General features: G+C 38.9%; 1 protein-coding gene across 10 annotated transcripts in view; it reads right to left on the bottom strand.

Annotated features, from left to right (window-relative positions):
* Positions 1 to 27,661, bottom strand: part of KDM6A (lysine demethylase 6A) — a 159,240-nt gene that overhangs the window by 90,923 nt on the left and 40,656 nt on the right. For all 10 annotated transcript variants that reach the window (XR_010612231.1, XM_065677073.1, XM_065677077.1 and 7 more), the window contains exon 4: positions 19,355 to 19,404. Coding sequence is in view for 9 of the 10 variants with exons in the window: in XM_065677073.1 (XP_065533145.1) it covers positions 19,355 to 19,404 (50 nt within the window). In the remaining variant the exon portion in view is untranslated. The remainder of the gene's footprint in view (positions 1 to 19,354; positions 19,405 to 27,661) is intronic.

Genomic DNA, 27,661 nt, shown 5'->3' on the forward strand with positions numbered 1-27,661 from the left:
CATAAGAACAAACAGCCAAGCAAATGTCTAAACAGTGATCGTTGCTATGGGTATCTGACTTACAAGCCTTCCACTGAAGCTTATAAAATTTCACTTGATGTCAACATCTTAATTTTCCACTTGATACCAATATTTTCATTAATTTACGTATTTTAACAGAAAACAGTGTTTTCGCGAAACAAATCAAGTAAGGAAAGGTGTTGTGTAGCACACAAAATTAAATTCACCTTGGAGGACATTTTATAAATGCTGTTCATCTAAGCAGATTTAATACTCTCCCTAAGATTCCCCTAATACTGTTAATACTCACAAAGTCTGAGACTGGATGCTTGGTAACTAAACCAACTCACTCAAGGTTTGCACAAAGAAATGGGTATGGTGCCTGTGGAGATCATCTAGGCCAACCCTCTGCTCAGGGAATGGTCAACTAAAGCAGGTTTCCAAGGATGATGTCCAGCTGGGTTTTGACTGCCTCTAAGGATAGATGCTCCACAAACTCCCTAGGCAACCTCCTCCACTCTTCAATCACCTTCACAATGTAAAAAGTCTTCTCTGTTTTTCAAAGGAATCCTGTGTTTTCAGTCTGCGCCTGCTGCCTTTTCTTCTTTCAGCAGGCACCACTGAGAAGAGTCTAGTTGTATCTTCATTACTTCCCGCATCACGTATTTGTATATACCCTAACAAGATGCCCCTGAGCCTTTTCTTCTCCAGGCTGAATAACCTCAGCTCTCTTAGCCTCCTCTCCTTGTATGACAAAGGGACATCCTCCTTCTGGAAGTCAAGAGTGACATTTCTTTTATTTCCAAGCCTCAGGAACCCTCTCCCAGGAGGAGAATCCAGGTACTAGGAAGAAAATGAACTCTATCCCTGCCAAAACCAGGACACCCATAATCCTGTCCTGCAGGATCTTACTTCTGTTCCATACTCTTGTTGGGGGGGACACCCAGTGTTGAGTAGCAAAAGTAAGTCAAACACAGAGCAACTCTTGTCAACCTTGTTTGGTTTTTTTCTTTGAAGACTAACATTTTTATTTCATACCTATTACAGGATTTAGTCTTTCTCTTTTTCCACCTAGATACAGTGACCAAACAAAAATTACATCTTCACAAATGCTTTTAATCAAAGGTATAGAAATGATGTGTATACATGAAGAGACATTAAATATTACTGAAACATCTTTTTTGGAAGATGACACTTGGTCAGTTTATATGGCAAGCGATCATCACTATTTATGCCCAAAACATTTCATGAAACAGATCTACTAGTATGGAGTTTTACATTCTTGATTCACCATTTTCCAACTCTTTCCAGTAAGGACAGGAATCCCACTGAGTTTACAAGTGGCCCCATTATTTCCCTGTCAGTTTCTAACTGCTGGAGAATCACCACTATGTTGGAAAAAGCCTTAATATCATTAATTACACAGCTGTTCTATCTGAGGCCATCCACATAAAATGGGAGTGGACAAGCAGAATACTACAGCATGAATGACTACAAAGGGATTCAAATACACACAAGCAAACCAATAAAAACCAAAAAGGGAAACAACCACAAAAATGAAGTGGCAAAACTGTCTATGGTTGTTCCTTTGAATCTTAAAGCCACACTGTGCTGGGTGCTACTGAGAACCACACTGAACCTGGAATTCTGCTTAATGGAAATAAATAGGTTGAATTTTGAGTAAGCTGCCGAAGAATGCTGTGGCTACTTATATGTTGTTCTTTGCAGCTGAATTAACTCTTGAACCAGTTAGCTGCCTTTAAAGGAATTCTGAAGAAAGGACAGTATCTCGAAGACGGAAAACTTGAAAAATGCCACTGAAAATACTTGCTGGATAAAGGAAAGAGCCCCCAAACCAAGGCCTGCTTGCAGAAAGCAGGTAATTACTCTCCCCTCTTTGGGAAGAGACACTTAACTCAAGAGCACAGTTTTACATGAAGCATGTTCTTTTCCTGCTCAGAGATGTCACAGAAAACAAGATGTCATTCAGGACGCTTCACTAGGAAAACCAGAGGAATTCCAGTTTATGTGTGCTTGCAAAGTAAAGTGGGAGAAGGAAGGACAGGAGGTGTGAAAGGACAACAGGCACCAGCCTGTCATTACCCAGGCTTCACTAACTCGAGAATAAAAACAGTTTGTTCTGTAAACTGCAAACTGAACAAAATCCCACATTTGGAACAAAATTCTGAGTATCAGCTTTAGGAAAAAAGTCGCACTGGTTGCAACCTTTCAATTTTTACTTGATTTTTACATTAGTCGGTAACATCTTCAGATGGGAAACGCTCCTTGATAGCATACAGTTTGTGTTGTTGTAAACACATACAATATTAAAGTAAGAATGTGTAACTTTTAAAGGATTTAACGGTTTTCAGTATTGAAATGCAAGCTCATTGCGTAATGGTTGCTAGTTAGATATCAATCAATTATTACTGAAAATGATTTTCCAATTAGATTTGTAGTTGGTTAAGTAGTAACACTAATTGGTGTTCTAATTGGTGATTTGCTGTTTTATTTGTTAGAATGTACAAATACTTAAAATAGGATACAACAGACAAGGCAGCAGGCCCACATGACAGGCAGCTGGGAGAGCAGACTAGATGGCCAGCAGCCAAGAGCAAAGCAGAGCAGCTGGGCAGCCCACCAACCATTCCCACAGAATATTTCAATCCCATCAAATCATCATTTCTTACCAGAAAACTGTACATCAGTGAATTTGCAGCCCACTCTATGAATATATACACACCAGAGAGTGCAAGAGCCCTCAATTTCTAAAGGCAAAACAAATAAAGAAAAAAATACAAACAAGCTGAATGATAGGACACCGCTCTCCATCTCTGCTAATCCTGCACTGCTCTACTTAGCTCTTTCTTCATCTACTCCAGAGCTCAGCTTGATTTCCCCCATTAATCCCCCTTCCTTCTTACCACTGTATCACTGCTGCTGTACGTGATGCTAGTTATTTCTAACAATTTAACTTTTGAAAAATTGCAAATGGAAACATCACAACTGTCCTGAATCAGGAAGTTTACAATTTAAATCCACTGGTCTCTCCTCAGCTCTGATTATTGCCTGATAATCACAAGGAAAGGTTGTAAGAAACCTCTCGAAGATGGTAGTTTTAGAATCTTTTTTATCTGGGGCAGTTTATTTCTAACTCCGTTTCTTATGCAGGTAGCGAGCAGCCTGAAGGAGAAGGGAGGAAAGGACAGGAAAGCCTATTAACCAATGCCACAGCATGGGGATTTTCTCCTCCTCTGTTCATTTGACATTATTTTGCAAGACTCTAGGGAACTGTTATTTAAAGTTCTCTTGCTGAGTTCCATGTAGTAATTTGACATTCGAATTGCTGCTTTTTGGTGTGAGTGGATACCCCCTCTTACCCTTGCACTAAAAGCAGAATCCCTGTCTAATCCACTTAAGTGTTGATGCACCCTTGTTCCTATCATTTAATTCTTTTCTTAAACACAAACACATCCACTTTATGATATGCTGTAAGAAGTTCAGGCTATATTTAACTGCTAAACATGGTAATTAACTGATTCTGTATCAACTGGTAGACATATTCTACTTCTTGATGTCTAATTTCACAGTATGATAGCTATGCCTCTCGATCGTTTTTAAACCTTTTTAGTGCCTTCATTGTGATGGCCTTCAAGACTTTTCAGGCCTACAATTCAGATCCTTTTCAGTAAAACAAAGAGAACCCTCAGGCTAACAACCTGCTTCAGCCCTCCCCAAATCCCTTAGAGAAGGCTGCTGTCTGTGCAATATGCCTGTCCTGAAAGGAGTAAAATAGAAAATTCCACTTTATTTATTTTCATGTCAGTGAAGTGGGAGCTTCTATACCTAGAATTTTGAGTAATCCGACTTTATGAGAGCCATGCCTTAGATTCTTCTTACATATGGCTGCTCTCCCTTCATTCTCTTTTTTTCCCAACAGCAAAGTCTACCAAAGTGACTCTGGAGAAGAGGTACACTTCTGGATTTATACTGGTCTGATAACCCAGACCAATGAATTGCTGTTCACCTCACACTGAATGACACAGCACAGAGACAGGAAACTCTGCTCCACGCATGACAAAGTAATCCTTTGTTGACATAGCAGATCACATTCTTCCCCAAGATTAAAAAACTGTCGACCACCTTCTTTTCACAGCCAGAACAGATGAGTCACTATGGAATGGACCAGTGCTTCAAGACACTGCCCCAGCACCTCAGTGATTCACTGTGTTCCAGCCAGATAACAAAGTCCTACCCCTGGTATTTGCCCCCTGAACTTGAATCATCAAAGTATCTCAAGACACACAAAACATCTCCAAGTTTGTATGTACAAGCTGTAAGACTAAGAATATATAATGAAAACTTGAATCCCAGGAAAAGATAAAAATCGAAGTTTATAGAGGCGAGCTACCAGGGAACATGGAAAGATGCCACATGGATTTGGAATTACACATCTACATAAAAAAAATAATTAGAAAAAAAAATAGCTTAAAAGAAAACATAAACCAACAAAGAAACAGCACCCCCTTCCCCCTCCAAAAAAACCCAAACCCAAAACGGAAACAAACCACCAACCCAACATTTCGGTTTAGTTCTTCTAGAGTAATTTTTATTTTAGACTAATTTTCCAACACAGCACTCAATATCCATTCTTAGTTCAAGACTAGCTGCCTGTAGCATCAGTCATCTGGGTTTTTCTTGATCTCAAAAAGCGACATTCTTCATCTGTTTGCTTCAGTTTTCTCATTACTCGAAGCCAAGGTGAGAAAAATTCTCCAGCAAGGAGTACCTACGTGTTCTCTTTCTATAAAAGCCAGGGTTACAGGCACTGCAATCAAGGAGAGACTTCCAAGGAATCTGTCTGACATCAGTGTAAAGGGAAGAAAGTTTAGGAAAGAAAAATGCTGACATGCCTCTAAAAAGCATATTGTCTGAGTGAAGTGGTACTGCCTTCAAGACAAACTTTTCTTCAGATCTTACTTAGAAGTTCCAGACAGATAGAGGGCTCTGTCTGCCTAGATTTTGAGATCAGAACAGAAATTAGATGGGATTATAATACTCCATTATGAGCTAGATGGATGACTTCATTTATATTATTTTTATGGATTTCTAACAGAGAGAGAGCTGACTAAAGTGTACTGAAATTCCCATATAGCTCCACAGAGTAATCCTGCTGTAGACAACATCCAATGATTGCATTTAATCAGAAAATTATCCTTCCTCTCCAAAAGGTAAAGACTATGTCGCTAAATGGAAATGTATCTCCAAGTACGTCACCCTGGAAGGAGGGAGCAGGCTATCATACAGCAGTAATATTTAACTTTCAAACACTGCTGTTAAAGTTACTACCAAGAGTAACTTCATTTACTTTTCTATCATTATTTTAAGCCTTTCCCTCCCATGAATACCCTCACAACCTCCAGTGATTTGTGGTTCAGAGGTTTCTAAAGCCAGACAAAATGTCTTCATATTTAATTGCTCTTAATGGATTTTCCTTCCCTGGATTTGCCCAGTTGCTTTTCGAAACCATTAAAACATTGTGAGTCTGCAGCATTCTGCAAAACTGATGCAACTTCCTACACAACCAGTGAAATGAGAACTGGAAGATGTAGTACACATGAATTTCCTGCAGCAGTTGACAAGGGAAAAGAAAACTGCAGCAGCAACGCTATTCTCACTTAAAGAGATTCCCCTTTCTCTGTCACCACTGTGGGTTTTCATCCTCTAGCCATAATAAAAATAATAATTAGGAATAATAACCAGTTTATCTTCCTCTTTTCTAAGTTCAAGGTAACTGCACATGACAATCTCTGCTTTCTGCCTCCCCCCCTTCTTGATCCATCTCCCCCTTTACAGTGCTTATGAGGACTGGATTCAGATTTTTCAGGATTTTTTTTTTTTTTTTTTTTTCCAGAAAAAGTTTACACATTTCTGATTACAGCATTAAGATAGCTGGGAATCGATCTGTGTCTGACCCCAAGAGTCCAACAGGTGCATGCATGAAATGGATCCCAATCCTCTTTAGGAAGAGGAAAAAGCAGTAATGCAAACACTTCTTAAAAAACACATTAGACAGCATCAGTATAGTTACGACGCCTGGCAATACAGTTTTATTGCTGTTTTTCTGATGAACCTGAGAATTCAGAAAGAAAAAGCTATAATAATGTCTGCAATAAGAAAAACAATAAGTAAAACTCTAATCCAGAAAGAAAGACTGAATGAGGAAACCAAGAACAATTGCTACATTTTTTTTTGGCTTGCAATACCAGATAAAACATAACCGAGGAACTTTTTAGACTTGCAGAATCAAGACTAGGCTGGGAAAAAAGAAAACAGGCTGGAAGATCTTTCTCTATAAGAGAAGAGATACTTCTCCCATATCTGAGATGTTGGATCTCTCATCAGTATCATTCTTCGATGAGAAATTAGATGAGAAAAGTAACACAGCATGAAGAATAGAAGCTACGAGTTCTAAGTTATCCCTGAGAAGTTGGAAGGGATAACTTGTACAGAATGACACTGCACAGTGACTTAGGAATTAGTGCCAAATAATTTCAATATAGCGGCCCAGGGAAGTGGCTGAGGGTGACAAGCTAGTATTTTTCCAAGCTAGTATTTGTTTCTACATGCCTTTCCTAATTACCACAAACCTGCAAGCTGTATAGGAACAGATAATTAGCTGCAGGTTTTCTAGGTATCTACAGACTTTCTCAGCATATATTTAGATTTCCTTGAGGTTATCTAAACTCCAAGGCTTTTTTGTTTGCTGCTAGTACGCTTTAGCATTTGAATTTCCAGCGTTCCTTCAGCACCTGGCCTTCCCTTCAGTGAAAAACCACTCAGTGGTTTCAGCACCAATCTTCACCTTATACACTCCACAAAGGCAAGCAGACACCAGAAATTACTGCTTGCTACACCGTTACACAAGTAAACATAAGAAGCGGAGTTGATTTCTATTCCTCCTCCAAACAGTCATCTTTGTAAGGGTGCTTCTGAGAGCAGAACAAATTCACGCTGAAACACACAAAACATTCTAAATTATTTGCCTTTTCTTCAGAGCATGAGTTTATTAGCTTCACACAACCTACTTATAGGGTCTTTAAGAAAGAGACACAAGTTCTATGCCTCCCCATCCTCCCACCTTCTCCATCTATTTGTACTACAACCACTCGCACTTCAACCACTCCTACCCTACCCTTCCCCACCAGACAGAAAAGACTGCATCTGTATCCCTGGGAAAAGGAGGGGATGCAGAATGCAGCAGCAGAAATGCTTTAATGAGTTATATGCTTAAGGAGCTTTCAAAAAACCCAAGGAACTCAAATATCAATTCTGGAGAGAGCAATAAAATTAAAATACATATATATACATTTTATATATATATATAAAATATATATATGTGGAGAATAAAATAATTGTTTCCAAAACTAAGCAAGTATTTAGTCTTTTCAAGAATGAACCTTAAAATGCAAAAGATTCATTTCTGAGGAAAAGCAATGCCACTCATTCATGAGACAGCATCTCCTTACAGCTTATGATCAAACTGGAATCTACAAAACACAAATAAGAAAAACACGGTGGTGTGCTTTCTTTTAACCTTTTCCACGCAACAGAAGAGCAATTACATGGAGCAAAAGTATCATGTAAACAACAGAATACTTCTGAAAAAACAAGAATCACATTCATTGTCAATACAGTTGCTTATATTTAGAAAAAGAAACATTTGGCCATTCAGTATCATCAACATTCAAATAATATTCTTGCACACTGAAGATGTGTCCTCTGTTTGAGTCAGAACTGTTCTACTCAACTAAATATGCCTCTCTCCCAAAAATATGAATTGATGAGATTCTCCACGGTCACACTTCAGCATGTCTCATATTTTAGCATCCTGCATTCTCATCACAAGGACTGAAGAAAGGAAGCATGCTAAGTACTAGTAGATGAAGGATGACAGGTTTTTATTCTGCACAAAGGAAAACTTCTGCAATAGGAGAATTTAACATGCATTAAAAGCTTTTCTGAAGAGACTTTTCCATCAATCCTAATGATACTTATGGTATTTCCACCTAGAGTATTTGGATTTTTAAACAGAGACCATACATACAGGGGGACAAGAAGAGTGTCCCTGCTGAATTTCCACAGTGAAACATCACTATTCAAAAATGTTATGAAGATTGTTTGGAAACAGATTCTGTGTCCAGTGTGAGGTGGGAGTGTTTCCTCTGAGGTTCTGTCTTGTCTTCTCCTGCCCCAAGCACAGCTTCTCCCCAAAGCACATTATTTCCTCTTTCTCCATTAATATTCTGAATGTATTACAGATTTGCCAGAGTTTTGAGTTCTTATAAAAACACTGATTAAAACGGATGAGTGGCTTAATGAATGAATACACACTGAAAAAGAAAAAAATCTAAAACTGCAGACATTGCAATAAAAACCTTTTTCTAATTCAGTGCAAATGCAAAATATTTCTAATCAAATAGAAACATACATGCTCCCTAAAAATACCTAATCCTTCTTGTGACCCGAACTGCTGCTTATACATGCAGAGGAGGATTCCTTTATTTTGTATGATGACAGTTAATAAAAAGAGACATGAAAAAAGAGGCAATTTATCAAATTTATCTGGAGGTCAAAGGCAACGTCAAAATTTATTAGCTAAACTGGTCAGTCTCATTCTTTCTAAGATTTTACACCTACTCTTGATTCCTTTCAAGAAGAGGAAGTATACCATCCTGTCATAATTTCATTAGATACATCATCTAATAATAGATTTACTTATTAGAACCTTGTTTGATTTTACTGTACACGAAATTGGACAGGCTGCATTACTTGTCTGTATTAACAATAGTAAAAACCAGCATCTGCTTCTTTCTTTGTCGCAGGACAACCCAAGAATTCCCTGCGGTTTAGTCGACAGAGGGATAAAATTTTAAACATGTACACACACCCTAGAATGCACAACCCCCAAAACTGTAACTCTTAAGATTTATTACCCTTTAAGAAACATCTGGATAAATGTATCCTCTATTCTAAACCAGGGATCACTTGTGCTTTAATTAACAGCATGAAATACACCGCATTTTTTTCTTTACTTTCAAGGTGGCATTCATTTAACATGTTTCAGGGAAAAAGAAGTATACTTCCTTCAACTTCTCTGCTTTACAGAACATTTATTTTCAGCACCCAACATTAAAAGACCTTTTTCTGAAACCCAAGTACAGTTGTTCTTTTCCTGAAACCCAAATACAGTTGTTCATTTCCTCTATTATTTGTGTATTTTACAGATGGACCAGGTGTTACTGGTAACACAATGCTAAGTACCTTTCCAGCATTCCAGTTTCTTTTTATTAATATTTTTTTCTGAAATATTTTGAAAGTTTACACCGTTCTTTCACTCTTAGGAACAGGCAGAATTGCAGTTAGTACTCATAGTTTGCGTTTAAGAGAATTTTTTAACATCACACTAACTGATCACATTTATGGGATACTGTAAATGAGGTTATTTCAGCATTTCCAAACCTACCAAGTGTTCTAATACAGCAGAGAGATTATACGGTGCACCGTTCATAAATTTAGCCCTTCAATTTAGCAAACTTTGTACTACACATTCCTCCTAGATCTTGTTCTTTTAAGAACTCTTCTATCTTTTTCACGTATCTTCTCACACGCAATTTCTATCCATCACGAACATACTTGAAAATACAAGTTCATGATCTAAATGTATTAACAACTTTTAAAAAATTCTGGAGAAACAGATATTGCTGGCTATGTGCTTTGCTATAGGATTTTTTACTGGGTTTTTTTTTTTTTCTGTAAAAGTTACTTTGATGATATTACATAGATTTCTCCTCCTCTCCATTTTTTTGTTTTGCCGGTACATCTTCGGAAGTGAAAAGTTTTCACCAACACAGTTACTCTTATACACTGTGGCCCCCAGAAATAAATATTGTGGAAAATATGTCCTCAGTTATTTTTCATCAGCAGTTCAGTAAAACACTTCATGCAATTGCTAGATCCTTTGTTCTGATTTCCTGAAAAAAACGATCTTTTGTGGCAGAAAATTGTTATCATCAGCTGCAGTAACAGCTATACATTAAAAATGTTCATCGTTTAATTCATAAGAGAGGAGTTTCCATCCTTTTAAATCCCTCCTCCTCTTGCTATGGACTCTCCAGGAAGTTCAGGACAGAAAGTTAATTTCTATCAGCTGAAGCCCCATTCCTGTAATTTCCTCTACTCTTTAACATACCAGGTTTTTATTATATACTTCTTGCTTCCCAAGTGAGCCTCGGTGCTTCACAGTCTACCTTCTTCCGTCTTCCTCAAAATAGAAGACATCCTGGTCAGTTGAAGAATGATACTGTGCTCCTCACCTGAACAGTTACCTTCTTACTCAGGTTTCTTTTTTGGTGAATGGTATGACAGAGTTTGCTATTTAGGAGAAAGCTGGCAAAAGTCTCCTTTCAATCCTCCTGCAGTCCACTCCTGTATTATTCTATATATACCTTCCTCCCTTCTTTCCATATACTCTTAGCCCTAAAGTTTTTTTTTAATTCTCTCATCTTCTTTACATTCAAATCCTCAGCAGGGCTACAGTCTTCCTTCCCCCACTCCCTGTGATTCTTCCTCAGCTTGTCTTCCTCATATTATTTGTTCGGTCTCACTTGGTCTTACAGTTCTTTCTCTCCTCAGTTTCCTACCTCCTCTTATGTTCTTTTTCTGGGCATAATAACTCACTATCCTATAATATAATGCTTTATCAGACTGAGACTGTATTTCTAGACTGCTTTCCACAATACAGTCTCCTGAAAATACTTATCCCATTAAATACCATAAAAATATTTTTAACTCCATTAAGACCTACTGTCTTCAGCATTAAAAAATTAGGACATTCAAACTGATCTCTGTTTTGTATTTGTTGTTCCATAACAAATGATAATATCATGTTTCTCTCCCTCTTTGTCTACAATACGTCCTTGAAAAATTGTATTTCATACCTTCTCAGAACATGCCCAGAATGTCTTCATCAAAAGCCTTCAAGTGAAAGGACTGCAATCTAAAACCTTTTGTTTCAGTTAAACATGAGCAGTGGTACAGAATCCTACGTGCTGCAAGGATGACCGTTTTATTTTCAGACAGAAGTAAAGAGCAAATAGAAGGTATTAATAGTATCTCCCTTTTTAATGCCTTCCAAAGCAGCTGAATCTTTATTTGATTTCTGGTTTTATTTTTCACTTTCTGATTCTCCTTTTCCTCTGACATTTCTATTTATTCTATTCTTATCATTTTTATTTTATTTTACAAATATATTCTGAATTGGAGGTTTTCAACTTAGCCATCTTTACGCGACCTACCATATCTCCCAATTACTTCTGTAAAGCCCTTACTGTCAACAAATGCCGCTTTCAGCAAGGGTTTCTGAAACTTGCTTTCTTGATCCAAGTCTCCTTCTGAATGCTTCTCTGATAATGTCTCCTCCAACCAAGGGGGCTGCTTGTCTTTCTGCTTTCCTTGTACATGCCCTATGCTGCTACATAGCAATAATTTATATTAAAGGGTTTTTGTATCATTGTAAAATTTTGTTCTCTGAAGACTCTTCCAGGGAAATCTGTCTGTCTCCTTTATGTGGGATATCCATTCTCTCAAAACCAGAAAGTTTCATAAAAAAAAAAAAAAAAAAAAAAAAAGGCTTGAATAAAAAGCAGCTCTCACAAATCATTCTACTGCCTTCTCTTTCTTCTACTTTCGTTTCAGGAAGGTCTGCTCCAGCAACTGCTACTGATCCTGTACCACTGTACTGTCTCAATTAAACCAAGCATTTATATCCAATTAAAAACAATAAAGGAAGTTATGATGAATTCTATCTAAAAACATTACTTGGTATTTTGAGGCTACTGCAGAAAATAAAACAGTTGTGACTCAATGAAGTGGAAAATTGCTGTCTTATAACAGATCCTCTAAGGTGCAAAATGTTCTCACCGCTTTTGCTGTTATCAGTATGTCTAGTAATTGCTTTTTGTCCAGCTATTTTAAAGAGGGAAATAGACTTACAGTCTGGAGAAAAAGAGACAGCAAAAAATACAAAACTAAAGTAGTAATGTTTTTATAATTGTTTTCATATTTTATAGCAGTAGGAGTACATACAAAAAAAAACCCCAAACATTTGGGCTATCAAGATGAAAAAGGTAGAAAGAGATTAAAAGAAGCTGCATAAAAATATTAAAACAAGCAACAGGTCACATTTAAAAAACAAACACTCATGGGCTTTTATTATTTTAGTTCTTTGGGGAAAAAGAAGCCTTACTGCTAATTAAAAGTGGTTTAGAGCCATAAGGTTGAGAATACTCCTAGCAACATTTCTACATAGGTTTAATTATAAAACAGCATTGTGAAAAATTACCTGATACAAAATTACACTTAGGTCTATATAAGAAGGAATGTTATAAAATCATTTTTTCTAACAAACAAACAAACAACTCAATGTTGTAGACTAAGATCACATCCTTCTTCCATGACTAGCCCACACATACACAGTTGCATTTTCCTGGGCTTTCAATTTGGAGTTTTTTGGTTTTATTTAATACTTCTGCATGGTTTTGGATTCTCCTCAGTTTTATGAAGACTTTCTGGGAAAAGTGAGAGGAAATTCTGTTATTTGCAAACATATAACCAAAATTAAATTTTGAAGAATTTTTTTTTTTTTTTAAAGACAAATATGAAGAAGGTCTGAGATAAGTAGTTGAACTCAGTAATTCTCATATCTAGTAAACATGTGCAGGGAGTACCAAATAGCTGCTTTCCAGAACTAGACTGATACCTTGCTGCAAAACAACTTGGGATTTATTCCCCTTCCCCCACTTCAATTGTTTTTCTTTTTTTAAACTAGACAATTTGGTCTTTTACAGCATTGCCATGCAACTGTAAATTCAGTTTGTGCTCGTCCTATACCAAGGTATTCTTAAAATCCACTGGAACAAAGACATTTTCAAATGTTTTTGACACCCACCCCCCCCACCCCCCCCGTTGGGGTTTACTAAACTTCTTTGATGCTTTCATCCTGACCACATAAATTAAATCTTTATTTAAAAGAAAGGTGACTAGGACCATTTTTATAACAATGAGATAAAGAGTGCCCGTCAGTTACTTTTTTTCTAGGAAACTTTCCAGCCAAAGTCAACAGCTAGCAAGAATTGTATCTCTGAACCCATGTTGAAGGATGTAACTCACTAATCAGATGTTCCTCAAACATTCCAAGGAACATCCATATTTTCTGACTGATCCATTCCAAACATTTCTCCATAAAGTGATAGTTTCTTTTCTGTTTAAGGCATCCCCAATCTAAGTTCTAGCATTCTAGTTCACAGTAGTCTTCCTTGATACGGGAGTAACTAATTTGCACAGTAACTTCCATCATTTTAAGCTTCACTTAAAATTCATCTCTAAACACTGTGCCCTGGCAATCCTCCAGTTTATTCACATATAGATAGAAATATTTAAGTATTTGTGCACTCTCTGTTACTCAGATGAAACACAGCTTTTTATAGAAATCCTTGAAGACAGACAGGATACAGTGATGAATTAACACACTCAGAATTAAGGTACAATGGCAGTACTGTCCTCATGCTCCTTATAACTAGTCCACAGTCCCCTGGATTTTACTAAAATCCTGTCTGGAAAGCTACCTTTTCATTCCACAACCACAGAGATATCAATATGGGTGACATGGAAACACTGCAGAGAATCAGCATATGGGACCTCACTTCTCCTTAATATACCCATACCAAAAAATTCTATTTATTCAAATTCTGTGTTGCAAAAACGACAGGCTCACAATTTCTAACTGTCAATATGTGAACACTCACCTACCTGCAAAAGGCCAAATATATACTATATAATCAAAACTATCAAACCACGTAAGGGCTGCAGCAGCAGTGTTATGCCAAAGCAGAGATCTAATCAAGTACCAGGCAACCATGTTCTTCTCAAATACCCTCCTGGGAATCACGCAGTGAAACCTCTTGTAGCCCTATATCCATGGAGGAAGGTTTCTAGGTCTCCCCTGCCCTGGGCAACCACGTCAGTGTAACAGATCTAGATGTTTTACACTTACACTCAATTCACTCATGTAATGAAATTTCTGTTATAACAGCCCCAGCCAAACCCAGACGTTATATAAAACAGTTCAGTACAATCAACTGCACTAGAATACAACCACATGAGATGATTAAAATAACTTTTTTCCAGGTGCCAGATATCTGCCATCAAGTTTGGATAAAATCAAGAATATTTTACTCCTTGCTGAGCTTTTAATCCTGCCTCCTCAGAATATGTCAAAACTGATAACCATGGCAGACACTTACACTTGATGTCTTTATTTTCTCAGTAGCATCGAAATCTACAAACTGCAGTTCTAGCTGTCTCCCTCTCCTGAACTGCCCTTCCCATCCATTCATCCCCCACAGTCCTCCTCACCTCCCCCAACATGTTGACACGGGGGTTTTAAAAAGAAATCAGAATGAAGTACATTGCACAGAAGGGAGATTTATTTTAGCACAGGCACATAAGAAGCAGCAGCATTGTGAGAAAACTACTTGAATGTAAGAACTCTATTAAGTTATTTCAGCTTTTATCCAAATTGATGTATTTACTTTGTAAGATCTCAAGTCTAATATTTTTTTTTAAACACAGACTTAAGGTACCACAGTGCCTGTGCAGAATAAAAACTGCAGAAACCATATCATGTTACAGGACATTTTATGTGCATCTGTGGGTGCCCAAAGACATTACTGCAAAAAGTGTTCGATTTAGGAACATGTGACATAATGCAAGCCAGCTCTTTCAAAACTATCTGTACAGGTATTATTTCTTTGAAAGGAAGTAATGTCTCAGTGTGGAGGGAAGCACTGATGTGGTAAATGGCAAAATACAGCATCTTCCTAACCTTTCACATCTACTTCTGTCACTATAACTTACACCCAGAATATATTTTCTGAAGTCTTTTTTTCTGTTCCATATGATCAACAAAATGCTTAGTGTATTGCCGACAAACAACCCATGCACCAAATTCTGACAGAAAACAACCTGTTGAAAAATTCAAACCATCAGAAAATTCTATTAAAAAAGCAAGTAGAATGCTTTTCTTCATGAAAGGAGATGAACTGCAGAATGAGTATCTTATAATAAGCAACGGATGGAAATAATGCTCAATTACTAACCCCATGCAACAGCAAAAAAAACAAAGTAGCAGAGACTATAAAGACTACATAAGGAGGCCAAACTACACCCAAAGCACCTTAGATATCACACAATCCTTCCAGAAGTTTTTCATTTATAAATCAAAGAACATACAGGACACTTATTTCAAGCATGTAAACTTGCACTGCACTGCAGTAAGTAATTTCAGATATGCTGCCTAAGACTGTTCATCTCTGGTTTCAAACCTTCCTTATATAATAACATTCATATGATTCAGCACTCTCCATCAACCTCTCAGTTCCCTCACAGAGCTCTCCTCACAGAGCTCTCCTCACAGCTCATAAATATTACCCTTTCTTCACTCACTTCTCTCCCTTTCTTTACCATCACAAATTCCAACTTCACTGATGACGTCTAACGCTGTAAGAGGTAGAACTAGGAAATGTGATTGCTTTTTTATTTTAGTCACCTGTAGCTCTTTGGAAAAAATAAAGTTAATTGCAAACAATAACAAAACAACATATAAGGGTAACCAATAATATACCACAAGCTTACTATTCTTTACTAGATGGATTCTTACAGACACAAAGCTCTAAAGATAACAAGAAACAAGAAATCCTCTCAGTTGGGGTAAGGAGAGGAAGACTTTTCTCTAGACCAACGCTTCCACTGCCAATTCCAGACTAGCTTCATCACAGAATCATAGAACAGTTAAGGTTGGAAAGGATCTTAAGATCACCTAGTTCCAATCCCCCTGCCATGGGCAGGGACACTTCACACTAAATGATCCCACACATGGCTTCGTCATTAATAAGATGAAATATGATTCACCTGTGATTTTTCCTGGTTTCAGCAAAAAAGGTTTTAACTGAAAACATATTTTTGAGCTCTTTCAGGCTCTTCTTCAGGCATATAAAAATGAAGATAATCCCCAAAATTATTACGGAAAAAAAAAACCCAAAACACTTTATACTACATATTTATAAGGAAGCTTATAATGAGAACAAGTAGCACTGTATCCTCCCCAGGTAAGGCCAACCTTAAGAAAAATTACCAGGGTTTTGAGTTTGGAGGGGTGGGGAATGGGAATAGGAGGTGTTGGTGGCTTTCCCCTCCCCTCCCTTTATTCTTTTTAGACATCAAAATGCTCTTTTGCCAGCTGTAAACAATTGTTTGAAATAATCTCTGCATGGTAGAACTCTTGAGAGTTCTACCACAAGAAATGGCTATGTTAGAGTATGAGCACACTGCATACAAACAGAATTTGCTTTCAGTAAGCCAAGCATAGACACACATTTTACTGCCACTCATGCTCTTGAAATGGAACTGCAAAACAACCAGAGTTAGCATTTACTTTAACTGCAGATAATACTCTGAGCCACACTGAAACACTCTATGCCTATGGAAATACATATAATAATTTACACTTCACCCTGACTTCTGAAAATGCAGAGAAATTAATTTAGTAATCATAGAGTAGTTAGGGTTGGAAAGGACCTTAAGATCATCTAGCTCCTACCCCCTGACATGGGGAGGGACACCCCACACTACACCATCCCACCCAAGGATCTGTCCAAGACAGCCTTGAACACCGCCAGGGATGGAGCATTCACATCTTCCTTGGGCAAGCCATTCCAGGGACTCACCACCCTTACACTATAGAACATCCTCCTTATATCCAATCTAAACTTCCCCTCTTTAAGTTTGAACCCGTTACCCCTTGTGCTGTCATAGAATCACAAGAATCATAGAATAGTTAGGGTTGGAAAGGACCTCAAGATCATCTAGTTCCAACCCCCCTGCTATGGGCAGGGACACCTCACACTAAACCATGTCACCCAAGGCTCTGTCCAACCTGGGCTTGAACCCTGCCAGGGATGGAGCACTCACAACCTCCCTGGGCAATCCATATTCCAGTGCCTCACCACCCTTCCAGTAAAGGATTTCCTCCATATATCCAATCTAAACTTCCCCTGTTCAAGTTTTAACCCATTATCCCATTATCCCTTGTCTTATCACTACAGTCCCTAATGAAGAGTCCCTCCCCAGCATCCCTACAGGCCCCCTTCAGATACTGGAAGGCTGCTATGAGGTCCCCATGCAGCCTTCTCTTCTCCAGGCTGAACAGCCCCAACTTTCTCAGCCTGTCTTCATACAGGAGGTGCTCCAGTCCCCTGATCATCCTCATGGCCCTCCTCTGGACTTGTTTCAACAGTTCCATGTCCTTTTTATGTTGAGGACACCAGAACTGCACACAGTACTCCAGGTGAGGTCTCACAAGAGCAGAGGGGTCAGGATCACCTCCTTTGACCTGCTGGTCATGCTCCTTTTGATGCAGCCCAGGATACAGTTGGCTTTCTGGGCTGCGAGTGCACACTGCGGCTCATGTTCATTTTCTCATCAACCAGCACCCCCAAGTCCTTCTCTGCAGGGCCGCTCTGAATCATTTCTTTGCCCAACCTGTAGCTGTGCCTGGGATTGCTCCCACCCGGGTGCAGGACCTTGCACTTGGCATGGCTGAACTTCATGAGGCTGGCATCAGCCCACCTCACAAGCGTGTCGAGGTCCCTCTGGATGGCATCCCTTCCCTCCAGCATATCAACCGAACCACACAGCTTGGTGTCATCGGCAAACTTGCTGAGGGCGCACTCAATCCCACTGTCCATGTCACCGACAAAGATGTTGAACAAGACCGGTCCCAACACCGATCCCTGAGGGACACCACCCATTAATGGTCTCCAGCTGGACACCAAGCCACTGACCACAACTCTTTGCATAAGGCCATTCAGCCAGTAAATTATCACTACAGTCCCTAATGAAGAGTCCCTCCCCAGCACCCTTACAGGCCCCACTTTTCACTTCTCCTAATAATGAGCCATTAGAACAAAAGAAAATAATTCAAGTCACAATCTATTCTGAAAGGCTTAACATGGGAAGAGTACAAGCATCAGAAACTATTATAATAAATGTTTAATTAATTGGTCGATTTCAACATTCATTTACAGCAATCTTTAAGTCTCCAAGAGTACGTAAGAAGTCAGGATATATGAATGATTTCATTGTTTTAATTTTTAAACTACAGGGGTTACTTCTAAAAAAACTACTTAAACTCCAAAATGGCTTCATGCAAAAAATGGCATCACACAACTTCTACTGGAGCCAGGGCTTTGCAAGGCAATACAAACAACTTCCCCAGGATCCTCCAATTTGACCTCTCCTTCCATATGCCAGAATTCCCTTACTTCGGTTCACTCTTTTACACTTTATTTACCCTTTCTCCCTTTCCACGACCCAAATGGAAGAAAATGCCACAGGATTTTTCAGAACATACTTAAGAGTCCCTATAAAATGCAATGAACACAGAACATGTTGTTGCTCTAATGCTTGCACATACCTAGTATTGATGTCTTTCCAGAATGAGTCCTCCCTATTCAGATTAGGCACTTATACACATTTTTAAGGAAAACAACTATTTAAGACCATACAATTGCCTACTGTGCTCTATGCTTTCCTGCACCTCTGTCTCAGTCATGAGCTTCAAATTATTTCCTACTACAATATAATAATGCTAACTATTTTTGACAATATCACTGTGAGAAATGTCTTCATTTTACTAATCTTAAGTCCTGTCACCTCTACAGGGACTTACATATGAGGCCGTTCTACTACACAGGATTTTTTTCCCTGTCTTACATAAAAGCATTATCCAAAATACTGAAAGGTACTTCAAACAATCTGGCATCTGCAGAAATAAAAAAGCAACCTGAGAACATTTTTCCCAGTACAAGTCCAACGCCTGTGCAGAAACTTTCAGGTGTCTATGATTCTCTCAATACTCATACATACCCACATACCTATGCTTACAGAAGAAAACCTGAATGGATAGTAATTCAGAAAAACCTAAACTGTGTCAAGTTAACTGATTTGCCATTTCAGCAAGTGGCATGAATATTTATTTCCAGTTTTATTTATAACAAGTTGTATATACAGGTGAACACTGCCATTAACACTGAGTTAGTATGCCAAAAATTAAGTGTAGGTAAATACTCCAAACTTATATTGAAATTCACCTTTTTTAGAAATTTGATCTTTTACAATAACATATTAATTAAAACAAGCAAACAAACAAACAAAAAAAAAGTCAGCATATACAGACCTTCCAGTAGTCAGATTGTAAACTGTAGTACCTCTGGTACGCAGATAATGCTGTAGGAGAGAAAAATGAATGTTGAATTCGTTTGGTTACATTTTCTTTGAAGAAAAAGACAGAAAACCTTAGGACTCAGAATACACAACATTAAAATGATAAATGGTTTAATAAAAGTAACACTGCCACAATAAGTACACTGTTGTGGGTAATGCATTCCTTGATATTGTAATTTTGTTTTATGAAATGTCAACCCAAAAGTATATTTATTATTAATCTTATGAATGTAAATCAAGCAATATTTTACAGAAAATCTCTAATAAAGAAATCATTTTAAATTTGGGGATTTTCATCCTGGACAAAGCTGTTGTAAGATTTAAAAATTTAATCATGTAGCTCATTTACCATGCTCCCTGATGTCCTGTAATTTCTAAAGAACTGGTGCAGAGGGACATACAAAGAGAAATCAATTTCACATGCCCTTTCATTCAGTAACTAGAGAAACAAAAGCAGGCAGAAAAAAGCTTATATCTTATTCAACATCCAAGACCAAACCTAACCTGGAAAACAATGCTAAGAGCAGCTCTGTTTGGTAGAGAAGTAGCTCTACCTAGCAAAATATTTCTCAAATCACCATTCCTGCACTGCTCTTTCCCACTAAAAATTCTGGTTGATTCACCTTGCCCTTACATTTACAGGCCGCATCGGACTGTAATGCAAATGTTACAGTAAGAACAACATTCCTGTAAGAACACTGCACTAGGCACCATCCAAAAAATTAAGAATTTTAAATAAAGATTTGCTGCGGTAACACCAAGATTTTGATTTTTTTTAAAGTATCTGCATCTTAAAATGTAAGAATGGAACACACATACTGTATAGAAACCAAAGAGGGTGAACTCTGCTTTGAAAAAATACAAGCTCTAAACAGATTAGGACAGTGAGAACAATATGTAAGTTATGTGCAGGTTCATTTCCTGTAAGTGCCACAGGTAAACAATGTCCCCAGATTTTATCATCCTTCTAATGCCTATCTTGCATATTTGTTTCTATAACCTAACAAAAGTCCTTAAGTATATGCAAAATAAGAACAACATATGCATAATGACAAGGCACACAGAGCTTTCTATTCTGAAGAATAGACAGATGAGTGCAAAGACATGCGAAGCCTCACAACCTTGTATTTTTAAATGCCTGATAGATGCCAAATCATGCCCATAAGGTGCCCATCACCACTTGAACTCCTTGTGAAGCCAGCCTCTAATTTTGATGCTCTAAACTGGGATTTATTTACATGTCCAGAGTAGGAAAAAAAAAAACACAAACCAACCCAGAATACTCATCATCCATATGCTATCAACATGCAGTATGCGTAAATGAAATGTATGCAACTTAGCTGAATAAGATCACCTGAAAATCCATCGGGCTAAGCCTTTCAGAACACAATTCCTCCCCCATCCCCCCCCCCCACCAAATTTGGTACAATCTGAAGGATGACTGCAGTCTGACAGTGTAAATTTAAGAATCTTATGACTAAGCATATTTCAGCCACATTCTGTAATTGTGTTATAAAGGATGCTCACAATAACACAAAAACTCCTGCCCCAAATGCTCCTTCTAGATTCACATTCTCCCAGATATCTCTGACTTGATACGCTGGAGGGAAGGGATGTCATCCAGAGGGACCTCAACACGCTTGTGAGGTGGGCTGATGCCAACCTCATGAAGTTCAACCATGACAAGTGCAAGGTCCTACACCTGGGTCGGAGCAATCCCGGGCATAGCTACAGGTTGGGCAGAGAAGAGATTCAGAGCAGCCCTGCAAAGGAGGACTTGGGGGTGCTGGTCGATGAGAAAATGAACATGAGCTGGCTCCAGTGTACGTTCGCAGCCCAGACGGCCAACCGTATCCTGGGCTGCATCAAAAGGAGCATGACCAGCAGGTCAAAGGAGGTGATCCTGCCCCTCTACTCTGCTCTTGTGGGACCTCACCTGGAGTATTGTGTGCAGTTCTGGTGTCCTCAACATCAAAAGGACATGGAACTGTTGAAACAAGTCCAGAGGAGGGCCATGAGGATGATCAGGGGACTGGAGCACCTCCTGTACGAAGACAGGCTGAGAAAGTTGGGGCTGTTCAGCCTGGAGAAGAGAAGGCTGCGTGGGGACCTCATAGCAGCCTTCCAGTATCTGAAGGGGGCCTATAGGGATGCTGGGAAGGGACTCTTCATCAGGGGCTGTAGTGACAGGACAAGGGGTGACAGGTTAAAACTTAAACAGGGTAAGTCTAGATTGGATATAAGGAAGAAGTTCTTTCCTGTTGGGGTGACGAGGCACTGGAATGGGTTGCCCAGGGAGGTTGTGAATGCTCCATCCCTGGCAGGGTTCAAGGCCAGGTTGGATAAAGCCCTGGCTGGTGTGGTTTAGTGCGAGATGTCCCTGCCCCTGGCATGGGGGATTGTAAGTAGATGATCTTGAGGTCCTTTCCAACCCTAACTATTCTATGACTTCTTGACAGAAAGGCATAATTAAAAAAAACACCAAAACAAACCAAAACCACCAGAAAACCCCAGCAACACTGAAGGCTGCAATATCATTTACACCTTTACTTTTCATCCAAATTGGTCATCCCATGGTGAGACAATTTTTGTCAAAAAAACAAAAACAAAACCAAAAACATTCTATGAACTACTGCCCCTCTTTTAACATAGGATCAACTCTCATTTTTACAGACACAACTACTCCATTTCAGTTAAGATGTCCTTTTTTAATGAAATGAGTGCTTTCAAATCACTCCTACTCACACCAGAATTCTGAGACAACCTTCTGATAAGGAGCTTATTACTGAGCTTTTCCAATCTCAAAGTCTGCCACTGAAATTCTTAAAAGATATGGAATTGCTGCAGGCCATATACATAGAAACTTTTTTTTTTCAGCATGCAAAACACTCCAGCACATCTAGATAATGCATGCCTGGACATGTCCAAAACACGACTAAGTATCAACAACAGGACAATGTTTCTTGCTTCACTCTCAACTGTATTTGTAAAATGATCTAGACAACCACAGAAAACTCACTTAAAAGCACAAAGCTGAGAGAGCACATTCAGACATCTAAACCAATATTGGGCAAGTGACTCTAGAATTCCTTAAAAAGGTGCTCATAGTTACCTATCTCCATCCTTCTAGCCACTATTTAATTACTTACTGTATCAATTTACACTCTTCCTATTAACATCTCTCTCCAAACCCTGGCAATTTGCAGTATTTGCCTAACAGAGAATCCTTAGGATCAGAATGCTGAAAACCTTAAAGCCGAGGGGCAGATACAGCATCTACCACCCTACTCTAAATAGGGAGAGGGGGTGGTGGTATATGCCCCAAAACTACATTGTAGCTTTTCAGATCAATCACCATCAGCTACACGGCTTGAACAGAATAAAAGAATTTTTACCTGCCACCACTCTGGGAAGAAAAACACCATCTTTCTGCCCAAACAACTGAAATTACTGGACAGTAAGAAACCTCATCAACCCAGGCTCACTTTGGACTCCACCTTTAAGCCTTTGCCTCCTATGCAGAGCTGACCCTCGCCAAGTTCATACAGTTACAGTATACTGCTTTCCTCTTGCAGGTTTCTACAGCCACCCAGAACTACGAACTTTAACACTGTCAGCCTTTATTATTTGTCATCTAAAAATTTGCTGTCTCCTTTTACTATGACTACAGGTCAAGGCACATCTCATAATCAGGACAGAGATGATACAGGTTTCTTATTCACCTCTGTGTAAGCTTCCTTGATTTCGCACAGAGAATACAAATTAGATCTTATGTAATTACCAGGTATGGGGTTTTCGGGTGCTATCTTGTTATTTAATGGTGTGGGGTTTTTTTAATATGCTTAATTTCAGAAATGGTAGAACTTTATAAAATACATAACTGTATCAGCAATACAATAATCTCTCTTTGTATCCAGTCTAAAACTGTAACCTAACAAACACCGTGAAAATGGGGAGCAAAATGTCTAGACTAAATGACAACCACCTACCCGCCATTTTTAGCACATCTAATCACAAATAACACAGTCACAGAATGACTTTTATGATCTGTCCTAACAAACCTGTTTTATACTTGAAAAATTAAGAGGCCTTTCGAAGTGATGCAAACATGAAGCAGTTTCAGCATTTTAGTGCTTGAGTAAGGGAAAAAGTGAACTAGATGCTGACACCATCTAGTGGCACCTTGCAAGGCTAAATGTGACTAACAGATTTTTGGCTTGCTGAATATTTCAGAAAGTTAAAAGCATTAATTTGATTACATACTCCTGAAAAGAGAATTTTAAACCAACTCGAAGGTCCGTATTCTTCCACATAAATCAAGAGTTGTTTTCTTAACTAAAAATTGATTTTAACGTTTATTTTTAATCAAGCACTGACATTTCTTAGTGCTTAGCTGATGTGAAAACAAGCACTTTGATAGAGAAAAGCTGAAGAACTTCACAAGGGAAACAATGAAAGGGTGCATGTGTTGCTTTAGATTGACAATGCTCCCAGGGAAAAAAAAAATAATCATTAAACACCTAGGGGACACACACAGATTAAGGAAACAGCTTATTACATAGCGCAGGTTTCATCCACAAGTGCTTTAACCTATCAAGATGGACACTACTGGGCCATAAAACTAAAGACACCAAAAGGTGAGGAAATTCCAAGGTTGAGTCAATGGAATTTACTTTCTGCTGGGTCAAACATGGGCTGGATGCCCAGGCCCAAAGAGTCATGGTGAATGGAGGTAGCCCCAGTTGGTGGCTGGTCACAAGTGGTGTTGCCCAGGGCCAGTTCTGTTTAACAATTTTATCGGTGATCTAGATGAGGGGACTGAGTGCACACTCAGTAAGTCTGCAAGTAAGACACCAAGTTGGGCAGGAGTGTTGATCTGCTGGAGGGTAGAAAGGCTCTACAGAGGGATCTAGACAGGCTGGATCGATGGGCTTGAGGCCAATTGTATGAGGTTCAGAAAGACTCAGCGATGGGCCCTGCACCTGGGTAACAACCACATGCAATGCTACAGGCTTGGGGAAGAGTGGCTGGAAAGCATCTGGCAGAAAATACCTGTGGGTGTTGGTCAGCAGTCAGCTGAACATGAGCCAGCAGTGACCCAGGTGGCCAAGAAGACCAGCAGCATCATGCCTTGTATCAGAAACAGTGTGGCCAGCAGGGCCAGGGCAGCAATTGTCCCCCAGTACTCAGCACTGGTGAGGCCACACTTCCAATACTGTGTTCATCTTTGGGCCTGGCACAAGACAGACATTGAGATGCTGGAGCATGTCCAAAGACAGGCAATAAAGTTTATGAAGGGTCTGGAGCATAAGTTATGAGCATGGCTGAAGGAACTGGGGTAATTTATCCTGGAGAAAAGGAGGCTGAAAGGAGACCTTATCGCTCTCTACAACTATTCAAAAGGAGGTTGTAACGAGGTGGGTGTCAGTCTCTTCTCCCAAGTAACAAGAGATAGGTTGGCCGGTTTAGATTGGGTATTAGGAAAGATGTCCTCGTGGAAAGGGTTGTCAAGCACTGGAACAGGCTGTGAAGGGGAGTGGTGGAGTCATCATCCTTAGATGTATTTAAAAGACGTGTAGATGTGGTACTTATGGAAGCAGTTTAAGGGTGGACTCTGCAGTGTTAGGTTAGCGGTTGGACTTCATGATCCTAAATGTCTTTTCCAACCTAAATGATTCTATAACTCCATAATGGAAAAAAACAAACAATAAACATGGAAGCTAGAGCATCAAATGCAGCTCAGTTCTTTTGTTCCAAGGCCTCAGAAAAGAGGTTGTACTCCATATCCTGCAGAGATTTGTGCTGAAAGTACCAAAGAGATGATGAAAGAAGCCTAAAGCATTGTCTTCTTTTTAACACAGAATGAAGGCAGACACACAAAGGCAACACAATCATACATTGAAGAGAAAATAATAATTATCACCAATTAGTCCTGTAAGTAATTTTATTAACAACTACACATCCTCATTTGGAAATATAATACAGCAGTAAAGGGGTGAGAAGTCCACTGTCCCTCAATCATGTCCACCTATCAGTGGCCTAGGAGACTAAGTGGTATTAGATGTATAAGACATGCAGGAGTTTTACAAGGAGTTTACTGTTACAGAAATCCTTTAGATAATGAGCTCTATTAAAGGTCTTGAAATATTGAGAATATCAATGAAGGAACACAATGGAATCACATGATGCTCAAAAAACCTTCAAACAGCATATTCTGCAAAACTACTTTTAACCAAAGTGTTTATTTAGAACACTGCCCAAAATGAAAATTTTCAGACCACCAGTCAAATAACAAGGTTCAGCCATATTCTGTAACAACGATCTTCTAATGCTAACCCCTGCCCTCTCCCCAACTTGTAAAAAACATTTTAATTCTTTAAGCTTAAGATGACATTCTTATTTTGTTCTAAAGGAGTATCACAGAATGGTTTGGACTGCCTGAAATTAAACCACCCAATATTTAACAGCAGCATCCTAAAAGATGAAATCAACAGCAACCCGATTTCTGCCAGTTATTAACAATTACAGACAACAAAACTAAAAATCTTAAACCTAAATATCAAACTTATTTAAAAGTCATCTCTTTCACAACTCAGATTGCTATGCCACTTAAAATTCATCCTAATTCTTCAGGACTCATCAGTAAAAGATGACCCAGCAGCGACCAGCACAATCCTGTGCATGCTAGAAAGTTCTCTCTTACTTTAAAAGATGACTCTACTACTACTACTCTGTGTATTAGAACACAGCACATTCAAATGCTTCCTAATGACAACACTTTCCATCAAACTCCAACAAGATGGAGACATCGGCCACCTCAGAGAAATCCTCTACAGAGCTGTAATACAAAGGAACACATGTACCTTGTTGAATTTGGGAGTTTTCTCTCAACCAAACATAACAGTCAAAAAGCCTTTAAATTTGGGGTTTAGGCTGTATCTTAATAAACCAGGACCTCAAATGGGGGAAGAGGGTTCAGTTTCAGTTTACATTTTAGCCTACCAATTACTAGAAAAATGCCCTTGGACTAATTAACTCTATCTTATAAATTATTTATTTTTATGCATTTGACAGTGCAGTTACTATCTACAAATAAATATTATTAAAACTGTTCTGATGTAGTACAGAAAAAAATGTGATCACGACTTGAGTATAGGAGTAAGAATTATTTTAGTGCAGTATTTACTGTGCTTTAGTAACTATGATTTGAACAATAGTATGTTTTTCCCAAATTGTTCTTTAATTGCATTATCTACTTCCAACATTTTTTATTAGAGAACAGCAGTTCAAGGAGGCAAATTATAAAAGTATGTCTCCAACCTGTGCAACTGTCGGCTGTCCTCTAAGTCGTAAGTTGGAACACAGTCACTATATATGACCCTTCTACAAAACAGATAAAAAGATCCCTAAGGAAAGCCACAGTTGATGTCAGAGTCCATGAGCTCATTAAACAGCATTCAACTAGAACCCAAGCCCTAAAGATCACTGTCTATGCTCTGTACTCCTTATGAAAGCCAGTCATGGGGAAAAAATGAGTTTTAAAATCCCCAAATGGAGATGTAGCATCCGTTTCTTCCTAGACTAGCAGCACAGTCATTCTGGTGACTGTGCTGGCCCTCCCAGGGAATGCAGTAGCAAATTACAGAATCACAATCACAGAATCCCAAGGGTTGGAAGGGACCTCAAAAGATCATCTAGTCCAACCCCCCTGCAAGAGCAGGGTAACCTACAGTACAAAATTCACAGGTATATAAGTAGCATGGAGCCCTAGCTGGACTCACAATGCTGACAAGTGTCCAAAAATCTACATGACAATCCATCAACCTCCTCCAGCAAAACCTGAGGCTGAGGTTTCACATTCTGGGGCAACTGCATCACTTTGTTCTTCTACGCTATTTTTCAGTTGGATGAGTTCCCCACACAGCTGCATGTTCAGCTGTGCCAGCCCAAAGCAGAGAACAGCAACAAGCAGATGGGGGCTGCCACTAAAGACACACCCAGGGAAAAACGGGTTTGGAAGCCTCTGAAACAATCAAACAGCTGGGGAATAGCTGCCTGATTGAAAAAGAGGAAGATATCACATTAGAGTTTTGAGGAAACAGAACAGTTTTGACTGGGAGGAGCAAACGTTTTCATCTGGGGAAATCCTGAAGCCAAAGTCTAACCAGTAATGATCAAGACAGCAAAAGCTGGACACAGAAACGAGCTTGAACGTACTTGCTAAGCTGAATCAATTAGCACTGGTTATAATCACCTGAGT

The sequence above is a fragment of the Lathamus discolor genome, chromosome 4 (assembly GCF_037157495.1).
Source record: "Lathamus discolor isolate bLatDis1 chromosome 4, bLatDis1.hap1, whole genome shotgun sequence".
In the NCBI taxonomy this organism is placed as follows: Eukaryota; Metazoa; Chordata; class Aves; order Psittaciformes; family Psittacidae; genus Lathamus; species Lathamus discolor.